Source organism: Pipistrellus hanaki, assembly GCF_964339955.1.
Source record: "Pipistrellus hanaki genome assembly, chromosome: 16".
Lineage (NCBI taxonomy): Eukaryota > Metazoa > Chordata > Mammalia > Chiroptera > Vespertilionidae > Pipistrellus > Pipistrellus hanaki.
In genome coordinates, this window is record NC_140518.1 from 46,478,251 (window position 1) to 46,489,358 (window position 11,108).

General features: G+C 57.3%; 1 protein-coding gene across 2 annotated transcripts in view; it reads left to right on the forward strand.

The window, feature by feature from the left end:
- The window catches only part of SHMT1 (serine hydroxymethyltransferase 1), a 1,020,383-nt gene that overhangs the window by 21,039 nt on the left and 988,236 nt on the right, over positions 1 to 11,108 (forward strand). The window contains exons 6-12 of one of the 2 annotated variants that reach the window (XR_014792953.1): positions 3,778 to 3,859; positions 4,270 to 4,482; positions 5,878 to 5,994; positions 6,939 to 7,061; positions 8,945 to 9,061; positions 9,725 to 9,835; positions 10,120 to 10,690. Coding sequence is in view for 1 of the 2 variants with exons in the window: in XM_084861557.1 (XP_084717683.1) it covers positions 3,778 to 3,859; positions 4,270 to 4,482; positions 5,878 to 5,994; positions 6,939 to 7,061; positions 8,945 to 9,061; positions 9,725 to 9,835; positions 10,120 to 10,292 (936 nt within the window). In the remaining variant the exon portion in view is untranslated. Of the gene's footprint in view, positions 1 to 3,777; positions 3,860 to 4,269; positions 4,483 to 5,877; positions 5,995 to 6,938; positions 7,062 to 8,944; positions 9,062 to 9,724; positions 9,836 to 10,119; positions 10,710 to 11,108 lie in introns of those variants that run through there. The other variant, XM_084861557.1, reaches the window with a different exon arrangement.

Consider the following 11,108-nt stretch of genomic DNA (forward strand, 5'->3'; position numbering starts at 1 on the left):
AACTGCGTAGAGATTCCAGCCACAGCAGGGCTGCCAACTGCGTAGAGATTCCAGCCACAGCAGGGCTGCCAGCTGCTCCAGAGCGAGGGCAGTGACACCTCCCAACAACCAGTCCCCCAGCTGGACCCTTAGTGACAGCAGCTGCAGCCGGAGCTCCCGCCGCAGCCCGCAGCCCCATCAGCACCTCGCCAGCCTCCTTAGCCAGGCCCTATGCCCATTGCAGGGCTGGCACATATTTATGTGGGGCCCTTGTCATTATAAACAGTTTGGTTAAAAAAAAAAAAAAATATATATATATGTAAGGCCCTGGCCGGGTAGTTCAGTTGGTTAGAGCATCATCCTGCTATGAAAAGGGTGAGGGCTCCAGCCCCACTCAGGGCACATGCAGGAGGCGACCTATAGTGCATGAATGGGTGGACAACAGACCATGTCTTCTCCCCCCGCCCCCAAATCAATAGAGAAAAGTGTGTGTGAGACCCGTGGCCTCCTGGGGGTGCAGGCAGTGCACTGTGAAGATGCAGAGAGGGTGGTACAGAGGTGGCGTGCACACCTGCTCACGGTACACCCTTGTGCACCTGCTGCTTTCTCGATTCCCGGTCAAGGGCAGGTACCTGGGTTTTGGGTTCAAACCCCACCCATGCAGTGTGTCTCTCTCACCTCGCTATAATGTTTCTCTCTCCCTCCCTCCCTCCCACTCTCTGAAAAGCAATGGAAAAAAAATATCCTCTGGTGAGGACTAACAACAACAAAAACATACTTAGGAAACAAAGAAAGAGCCGTGGCCAGTGTGGCTCAGGTGAGCATTGACCTATGAACTGGTCAAGGCCCATGCCCGGTTGGGGGCTGAATCCCCAGTGGGGGTTCCGGAGGTGTTTTTTTAGCATGTTGCATGTCCTTGGTTGTTTGCTGTTTTGCTTTGTTGTGTGTTTTATCTGAGGATATTTCCCCATTGATTTTTAGAGAGAATATTAGAGAGAGAAAGACATAAATAACAATGTTAGAGACACATCGATTGGTTGCCTCCTTCACGCGCCCTAACCAGGGCCTGGCTCAGGGAGGAGCCTGCAACCCAGGTACATGCCCTTGTCCGGAATTGAACCTAGGAACCTTTGGTCTGCTGGCCAACGCTCTATCCACTGGCTAGGGCTGTTTGCTGTTTTATTAGCCTTTGTCTCAGTTCTAGTAATTGCACATAAGCTTTTTTTTTCCTCATTGATTTTGAGGGGCAAGAGAAAGAGGAGGGAGGCATCGATTTGTTGTTTTGCTTATGTGTGCGCTCATTGATTGCTTCTTGTATGTGTCCTAACAGAGATCAAACCTGCAACCTTGGCGTATCAGGACTCTGCTCTAACCTGCTGGGCTACCCGGTCATATGCTTTCTGAGTGCAAGTGCTGGCTCATTTCTTTCCATGGGAAGCCTTGGTGTTTGCAGTGGCAGTATCTCACTGGCCAGTGCTGACCTTGAACGTGGAATCTGAAACAGGACAGTAGTGATACAGTGCTGTCTTTGCACTGAGAGCACAAATGCCGACTCCTGGCTTCTTTCTCTGGGGGAAGCATGTGGCAGAGGAGCTGTGGGCTTGCTCTTCGACCTTCACGGGGGCCTTTGGGGCGCCTTATGCTTTTTAGCCCAATGTCTGCTGTTATCGAAGTCTTCTGGTATTAGCAAGCCTGGGGCCGCACCCAGTCACCCCACAGCACCCTCTTCTTTGGCATGCACTATGCAGGCTCAGGCCTGTGGACACACGGAGGCCAGCCAGTGTTGGGCTGGTCGGTATGGAGTGGCTGAGACGGGACCCTGGCCAGCTTGGCCGGCTCAGCTGCTGGAGGGCAGCTTTGGGCACCGGCCTTGGTGGTCAAGCAGGAGGACACAAACCTGACTGGCCTTCAGCAGCAGCTGTTACCCATCAGGCCGCTCTCCCCCAGCCTCTCAGCACTGCCCCAGGGGACTTTCACACCAGGCACCGCCCACCCCGGGGCCAGGCAGTCCATCCCTGTGGAGAAACAGCACGTACCTGCTGTCGCTCTGCCCCTGTGACTAAGGCACCTCCTTCCCTCTGGGCCTGTGCCAGGAGGGGGCTCCTTCCCTCCTTCCCAGGTCTCCACTCTGCTCTGGCTGCAGGGCAGTTGGTCACATGCCTGTGAATTCTTCCAGGAGCTGTGTTACTGCCGAATTTTTTTAATTAAAAATAAAAAAATAAAAAAACTTAAAAAAATATCCCACAAGTTTCAAAAGCAAAAAGTGCAGGGAAAGAGTAGCAACTGATTTTTTTTTTTTTTTTGGGGGGGGGTAATTATGTCCTCTAAAAGTTTTTAGAATGATGTCCATTTTTTTAATGTGGATCAGCCATTGATTTTCCAGTTAACAGTTTCTTTGCTGAGTTTAGGTGACTAAGAAAGATTCAGCTACATCCTTAAAACAAAACCACAAGTGGTCTTTCAGCTTGCTTTCCAGACCAGAACTCGCGCACGCACATCTGTGCTTGTGTTGAACTGAAAGCATTTTTTTAATTTGGAAAGGGTGACCACCTAACTCCAAATCCTTCCCTCCATGGGGTGGGGCTTCCATGCGAGAACTTTCTCTCCACCTCCTCCCCGAGGGCTCCCGTGCCCCCCACACCCCTAAGACTTTCCTACAGTAACCCCCTGAGATTTTTTTTTTTATTTCAGAGAGAGATAAAAACATCCAAGAGAAAGAAATGTGGGTTGGCTGCCGTCTGCATGCCTCACACTGGGGATCGAGCCCGCAACCTGGGCATCTGCCCTGACCGGAATCAAACCGTGACCTCCTGGTGCCCGGGATGGCACTCAGCCCCTGAGCCACACCGGCCCCGTGATTATTTTTACTTCCCCTTAGCGCAGATGCTTTAACATAACGTCAGTAGATTGAACTTACTGAGAAACGTCCTACCACCTGCACTCCATCGGGACTGAGTTGGTGTCTGGAGGCCCGTGGTGGCTGCGGCAAGCACCCTGCCGACCTCACGCCACGTGTTGGAGTCCTCGCTGCCCTGCAGCCCCGCACCCGGGCCCAGCCGGCTCCCTGCCCGCTCTGTTGCCACGCTGTCCCTCCCAGCGCACAGCCAGCATTCTGTCACCTTTGAGTTCTTTTACATTTCTCTCAATAATGCTCTGGATAGCGGTCTTGCACATCTTTTGTTAGCTATTTTATGGCTTTTGAAACTAATGAATGACATGTTAAAATTTCATTTTCTGATTTTTGCTGCTCATGGATATGAATATAATTGATTTTTTAATTGGCTTTTGATCCTACATCCAGTGACCTCGCTAATGCAGTTACTAGTAGCTTGCTTCTGAGTCGGGTTTGCTAGGTCCTAGGTATACAAGCGGTGAGGGAAGTCCGCTCTCAGGTTTCCTGATCCCATGACTTTGTCTCTGTGGCCTCCCTGGCTGGCACTGAAGGAGCTGCCGGCGGGCACCTCCTGTGTGCTGCCTGCTGCCCTCACTCCTGTTCTCTGCAGGGGCTTTCTAGTTCCTCCTCATCCCAGGAGAACCTGGGGAGGGGGGCTCACTGTCCCCCGAACCCCTCAGGCCTTCGTGGGTCCGAGTGCTGCTTGGTTGCCTGCACCACAGGAGCGTGCCAAAGAGGGGTCCCCCACCCCACCCTCAGGTCCCGGCCTGGGCATCTTCCTGCCTCGGTAGCGGAGAGGAGCGGACAGCTTTGGGCGGTGGAAGGAGCCGCCTGGCCCGTGATGGCCAGTGCAATTCCCGGGGCGGGGCTCGGGCCCCTGAGCTTGGTGTCCCTGCTTCCCACAGGTGCACCCCGACACTGGCTACATCAACTACGAGCAGCTGGAGGAGAATGCCCGCCTCTTCCACCCGAAGCTCATCATCGCAGGTGATGGCGGCGGGATGCAGTGGCGGTCCCGGTCCCGGGCTCTGCTCCTCCCCGTCCGGGCTCACGCTGGTCTCCGCCTTGGATGGCTGAGCTCCGGGTCTACGTGCGTCCTTCTCTCAGGGCCGGAGCCCACTTTGCCACATTAGCCCTGTGGATAGGTCCGAGGCTGTTCCCGGAGAAGCACCCGGGAACGTTAATCCTTAGTAACGGGGGTAGCATCATAGGGGGAGCTGTCCCCACCCAGGGCATCGAAGAGGCAGAGATCAGAGTGGTGCCTGGACACAAGATGCTTTCCGAGAGCGTCCTTCATCTCTGTTCTCCGAGTGGAGGGAGACCTTCCAGGCTCCCCGCTTGCCGCGGGCCGAGCTGGCTGCGGCATCTCCGACAACAGGTCGCTTCTGCCGCCTCAGGAACCAGCTGCTACTCCCGGAACCTGGACTACGCGCGCTTGCGCAAGATTGCCGACGACAACGGGGCGTACCTCATGGCCGACATGGCGCACATCAGCGGGCTGGTGGCGGCTGGCGTGGTGCCCTCCCCCTTCGAACACTGCCACGTGGTGTCCACCACCACCCACAAGACCCTGCGAGGCTGCCGCGCTGGCATGATCTTCTACCGGCGAGGTGCGTCCTCGGGCGGCAGCTGTGCGGGCGGGCCGGGTTCCTGCCCTCTGGGTGTGCACAGCCATGGTGGGGCTGGGGGGACGGATCTGAGAGCCGCTGAGGGTGAGGGCAGGCTGCAGGGATCTGGAGAGAAGCCGCAGCGCAGCTGTCGGACCCGGGAAGGGAGGTGGCAGGCATCGTGCTGGGCGGCCTCCTCCTGAGCGGCAGGTGCCGAGGGGAAAGGACTGCGTGGCTGACCAAGGCGACCGGGGCCGCCGGCACAGAGTTGTTTTGGTGAATCGCCATGTTTTTTTCCAGAGAAGACTAGAGGCATCGATGTACCAGTCATAGTGCCCGTTTGTCATGTCAGTAGAACTTCTCTCTCCAGCAGTGGGATGCTTCCAGCCCACATGCATGTGGGTGCCCCATATTTTGGGATTCCCACCTGTGAGAGAGCCATGTGGGCCTGTGCAGGGGCCTGGCGTCCACAGAGAGACGGGGTCTCTAACGCCGTCAGCAGCTCCCCCCTGGCCCCGCCCGGCACACCGTGTGCGGTGGGCACCTCCTCACCTGCAGTCCTTTCCGTGCGCTGGGTGTCCGGGCAGGTAGCCCCCCTCCCGCCCGGGGGATGTCTGCCTTCCCCGCTGCCCGTGTCGGCTCAGCCAGCCGGAGTGAGTCCTGGCCCTGCCTGGGGCCAGCGGTGAGCCTCTGCCTCCCCCTGAGCTCCGGGTAGGACCACAGCGCCTGCCATGGCCACTGCGGTGAGAATGCGTGGGTTCCTGTCGGGAAGTGCTGAGAGCCATTCCCTAGTTGTGCCGGCGGCCCTGGATGCCTGGCTCACGAGAAGCTCTGGACACATTGGTGTTATGGTCCTGACTTTTTTTTTTTTTAATGTATTTTATTGATTTACAGAGAGGAAGAGAGAGAGACAGAGAGCTAGAAACGTCGATGAGAGAGAAACATCGACCAGCTGCCTCTTGCACACCCCCTACTGGGGATGTGCCCGCAACCAACGTACGTGCCCCTGACCAGAATTGAACCCGGGACCTTTCAGTCCACAGACCGACGCTCTACCACTGAGCCAAACCGGTTTTGGCTGGTCCTGATTATTAACTCTTATCCAAAGATAAGAGCCCAGTCCTGTCTCTAGTCGCCCGAGTCTCCTCAGAGTGGCCATTCTGGCACTTCTCTGAGGAGCTGTGCCCCAGGCGTATTCTTTGTGACGGTCTCTGAGGGAAATGTTCATGATTCCGTTCCGTCTGTGAAAGGGGGTGCCCCCTGGCAGCCGGCGCCCTCTCTGCCCGCAGCATGTCATGCAGGTCTCACCTCCCGTAGCGCCCACGGCTCCGCAGTCCATGTCAGTCCAGGGGAGAAGCCAGCCCGTCTGTTGTTCCATCCTGATCTTTCTTCATCCAGGAGTGCGCAGCACGGACCCCAAAACCGGCAAAGAGATCCTGTACAACCTGGAGCCGCTCATCAACTCCGCCGTGTTCCCTGGGCTGCAGGGCGGGCCCCACAACCACGCCATTGCCGGTAGGACCTCAAGAACCCGACCCCGAGTCCTCGGGGGTGTCCCTTCACCCATAGCAGCCCCGGTGGTCAGTCCCACTTCTGTTCACCCTCTCACCCCCCACCAAAGTCTGCCAGGACTTCCACGCTGGGGAGACACGAGAGGAAAGTCCCCGTCGGGGAGATAGCCCAGGGGGGTGGGACTGGCCGAGGCAGGGACAGGGGTGGCGCCCTCGGGAGCTGGGTCAGGCCAGTCTGGAGCTCTCTCAGAAGCATCGGGGGAGGAATCGGACAGCTGGAAGAAGGCATGGCGGAGGGAGGGGGTGAGTGAGGACATGCCTCTCCCTGACCTGTGGGAAAGGCACCTGTGTCGGATCCTAGCACCGTTGGCTTTGGGGCCGTACGGTGGTTCCTGAACCTGATTCCAGGACCTCCAGCAAGCAGTCCTGACCCATTCCCTCTCTGTACAAGCGGCTCAGAAATCTGTGGCGACCTCAGTCACTCACTCTCTTCTTTGGACAAAGCAGTTGCTAGGGGAGCCCAGGACTAAGGTCTAACCCCACAGCTCAGCGTCTGCAGTTCCTTCCGCCTCAGAGGATGGCGTCGCCCAGCCTCCAGCCTCTGGCGGGACGCAGCACATGCGGTCTGTGTTCTCCATTTCTGTGCCCCACAAGCACACAGGTACCAGATGGGTTAGGACGTGCAGGTGGCACAGGCCTGCACCCTCGCCTGGAATCTGACCTGGCCTCACCGCCCCAGCTTTCAGCAGCATTGTCACACATGGAGCGTGGAGGGCTGCCCGCCAGCCCGCCTTGCTGAGAGCAGCCCTCCTGTGACATCTCCATCCCGGAGGCCAGCTGCCTGGACCGGGAGAGGTCTGGCGGTGCGGCCAGCTCACTGTAGGGTCAAAAACAGATGTCATTTGGGGGTGTGCTCCGTCCCGCCTCCTAACCGCCGTCTCCCTGCAGGGGTGGCTGTGGCTCTGAAGCAGGCCATGACGCCGGAGTTCCGCATGTACCAGCGCCAGGTGGTGGCCAACTGCAGGGCGCTGGCTGCGGCCCTGATGGAGCTGGGCTACAAAATAGTCACAGGTACAACTGAAACTCAGGTGACACCCCCGCCTGGCTGTGACCCTCTGCTTCTGACTCCCCCGGGCAGGGTGTGGCTGTAGCGGGGCCCTGGGCTGCGGCTGCCGGGGTTTGAGTCAGGGCACCTCCAGGAGGCGCCCCGGTGGCCTCCCCCCTCACACAGGGACAGCTGCCCCCTGCTCGGCCAGGGAGGCTTTCTGAAGGAGTCCCTGAGCTCACGGAGAGGCTAGGAACCGTGGTCACGCCCAGTGGGTGGCAGCACCAGAACCTTGCCCACAGCGACACCTGGCGTGGCCTGCAGGACTGACCCACTCACCCCACGGGCCACGGGGCAGCAGACCACCTGCCGGGAGGCCAGGGAGTTCAGATGCCGCTGGGCCCGCCTTTGCCTCAACTCCGAGATGGAGGCCCTGTGTGAGCCGGACTTGGCTGAGGGCTCGCTCGGGGGCCGTGCCAGTCCCTCAGGCTCAGTCAGGACGGCCGTGGGAGCTGGCAGGCAGTGAGCGTACTTCGCTACCAAGAGGAAGGGCAGCTTTCTCGGGCTTGCTGGCTGCCGTCTGTGCCAGGAGAGGTGGCCCAGGAAGGTGGGTCCTGGTGCCCTGTGGATGCAGGTGCCACCCTGCCTGCTGCCTTTACAGACCCCCGACTGAGGAGTGGGCTCCCCACGAGGCCTGTGACGCATGAGCTGGGCAGATGCCATGTTCTCTGAGAAGCATCTCTTTCCTTCACTTCCTCTCTTTGCTTTCTCCTCCCTCCTCTACACCTTCCGGTAAGAAAGCCCCGGGGTCTGTCTGGACCGGGACCTTCACGGTTCTCTGAGTCACTGTTTCTCAAACGTGGATGTGCACTTAATGCAGGCCCGGGGCGGGTCCTGCCTCCAACCCGCTCCCAGGGGGTGCTGGTCTGGGAGCCAGGCTTGGTTGGCATCACCGGGATTTAGGACAAACTCATCTGATAGAGGCACCCCCACAGCCCTGCTGCTCAGAGCCTCCGGTGGGTCCCCACTTCCTGAGCTCCCGGCCTGTCCTCACCCCTCGTTCCCTCTGCTCTGAAGACTGGGTGCAGCTGAAGCAGATCATGGGCACTGGGAGGGCAGCCAGCACATCTGGGTACCAACCTGCCCGGCGCCGGCCAAGCATGATTCACAGCCTTGCATGTCGCTGGTCTTATGTTACAAAGGGGCGTCCGCGGTTCCAAACTCTGAGCTGCCTGACCAAAGCCACACGGCCGGGAAGCGGGAGGCTGTGGGGTCCAGGGCTAAGCGCTGACTTGGTTTGTCGGCATCTTTGAAGCCACAGCTTTTGCCCAGGTCAGTGACTTGGCACTAATGAGAGTTGAAAGTGACAAGACCCAGGTACTGTACTTGGAAGACTTCCGGGCACGTGGGCCAGTTGCAGAATGTTCTTGTCACCTCGACATCTTCATCTGCACCACTCCCTACGATCGCCCTTGCAGGACTAGAGGTCAGATAGGACAGGCTAGTAGTGCTGGCGCCCAGCATGTGCTCCGCAGAGGGAGTGGGTACCGTTGTCCCATAAACGGGACCGCCACCTGCTGCCTTGGAGGGAGCCTCGAAGGTTGGCCTCAGAGACGGTGGGAACTGTCAGAGAAGGCGGAACCCCGAGCGGCACCCGCAGACACGCGAGGCCCTTGCCGGGCAGCCGGCGGCTGGGTGTTTGCAGTGGGGAGGCTGCATCCTCCCCTCTGCGTCGCCAGGCATCCTGCTGCACCCCTCGGTCCCTCCTGTCCGGCCCTCGGGTCCTGAGCATCTTTCCAGGACATGCGGTGGGGCTCACTGTCCTCCCAGCCCTTTTCCTAGGAGGGAGAATTCCTCCACTTGCGTGGAGTCACCATCTGCATTCTTCCACGTCCAACTTTGTTTCCAGGTGGTTCTGACAACCATTTGATCCTCGTGGATCTCCGTTCCAAAGGCACAGATGGTGGCCGGGCTGAGAAGGTGCTAGAAGCCTGTTCTATTGCTTGCAACAAGAACACCTGCCCAGGTGAGAATCCTCCTCGGTCTTCTTTTTAAAAAATACATATATATTTTATTGATTTTTTTTACAGAGAGGAAGGGAAAGAGATAGTTAGGAACATCGTTCATCTGCCTCTTGCACGTCCCCTATTGGGAATGTGCCCATAACCAAGGTACATGTCTTTGACCGGAATCGAACCTGGGACCCTTGAGTCCATATAGACTGACACTCTATCCACTAAGCCAAACCAGCTAGGGCCTCCTCGGTCTTCTCTTACACACTGTCCGCACCTCTGGGCTGTTACAGCTGTGATCCTGGGGGATACGTGTGCTGTGCCAGGTGGGAGCGCAGCAGGGATTCTCCTGGCCGCCCGCCTGTTCCAGCCAGGACAGGGCGAGGGCATGCTGGGCAGGGGGGAGGCAGGTCGCGGGGAGACAGGCTGGCTCTCAGTGGGCTGTTAACAAGGATGGGTGACACAATCCGAACCCAGAGGCTGGCCTCACTGAGGAGCAAAGGCCACGTCACGGAAGTGACTTTCTCCTGTGCCTGCCCCTCCGCTCTGGAGTCAGTGCCCTCCTCCCGCACACGGGCACCTGCAGGCCTGTTCTTTTGCCCACGGGTCCCTTTCCCACACACCGTGGTCAGAGGAGAGTGTGAGTGCGGCCCCAGCCCAGGCCTGTTTCTTTGAAGGTGACAGAAGCGCCCTGCGGCCCAGTGGGCTGCGACTGGGGACCCCGGCACTGACGTCCCGAGGACTCCTGGAACCGGAGTTCCGGAAAGTAGCCCACTTTATCCACAAAGGTAAGGATGCTTGTCTGGAAGTCTGACACCTCGACTGTGTATGGAGTCTCTGAACACTGCGGCCCAGCCACTGAGGGATGTTCTGGGTCAAGGCTGCGTGTGGGGAACAGGAAACAGTAGAAATCGCTTAGCAAACCATTGGTCTGGAACATCTGTAACTGGTCCTGCCCACGGAGGGGTGCACACAGAATCACTTCTGGGTGAACATTAATCCCTACGGCTGTCACCCCCCTAGCTGGGTCTTCGGGTCTCCTGGTCCCAGAGGACTCCTTTGTGTGTCACAGGGATAGAACTGACTCTGCAGATCCAGAAGGATGTTGGGGACAAGGCCGGCCTGAAGGAGTTCAAGGAGAAACTAGCAGGGGATGAGCAGCACCGCGGGGCCATCCGAGCCCTCCGGGAGGAGGTGGAGAGCTTCGCGGCTCAGTTCCCTCTGCCCGGCCTGCCGGCCTTCTAGAGGAGCCGCCGCTGCACCTGCCCCCGGGGCGCGTCAGGACCAAGGACACAGTCCCCCTGAGAGAGGCCACCTACACAGGCCCGGCCAGCCTCTGGGTGCTCTCTGAAGGTTTCTTTGGACTTTCCTCATGTTCTCTTCACAAATCAAAATCTGCTTAAGCCCCACTGTTAGTAATTCTGGGACAAATTATTACCGTGTTTCCCCGAAAATAAGACCTACTTACAGGTTTCCTTCTGAGTGAAATATAAGGCATCCCCCGAAAATAAGGCCCCCCTAGACTAAACATAAGAGATTTGGTCCACTGATTCTGAAAGAAATGGAGTCACAGGAAATTCAGGAATTGGATTGTTATGATGATGTTCCAGAAGATGATGACATGATTGTCATTGAATAAATGAGTAAATTCTTGATACTGTAGGATTCACAGTTTGTCTGGTTTGTGTTGACAACTACCATACTACCGTACCGTATACAGGTAATAAATTTCCTTTATTTTCATTTAACAATAAATGTGTACCATATTCTTCTTCATGGAAAAATAAGACATCCCCTGAAAATAAGACCTAGCGCATCTTTGGGAGCAAAAATTAATATAAGACAATGTCTTATTTTCAGGGAAACAGGGTAAGGAGTATAAATCTAAACCTCACTTTCTCACAGCTCTGTTACAGTTATTCTGGAAAAATGCAACCCTATTTAGCCTTCACTCCTTGAGACAGCGGGTAGGGCAGAGCTATTGGAACGATGCAGGAGCTTCACTTACCCTCTCTGAGGGTTGTTTGGCTTCCTCTGGCCCACTGCAGCAACGGAGAAGCA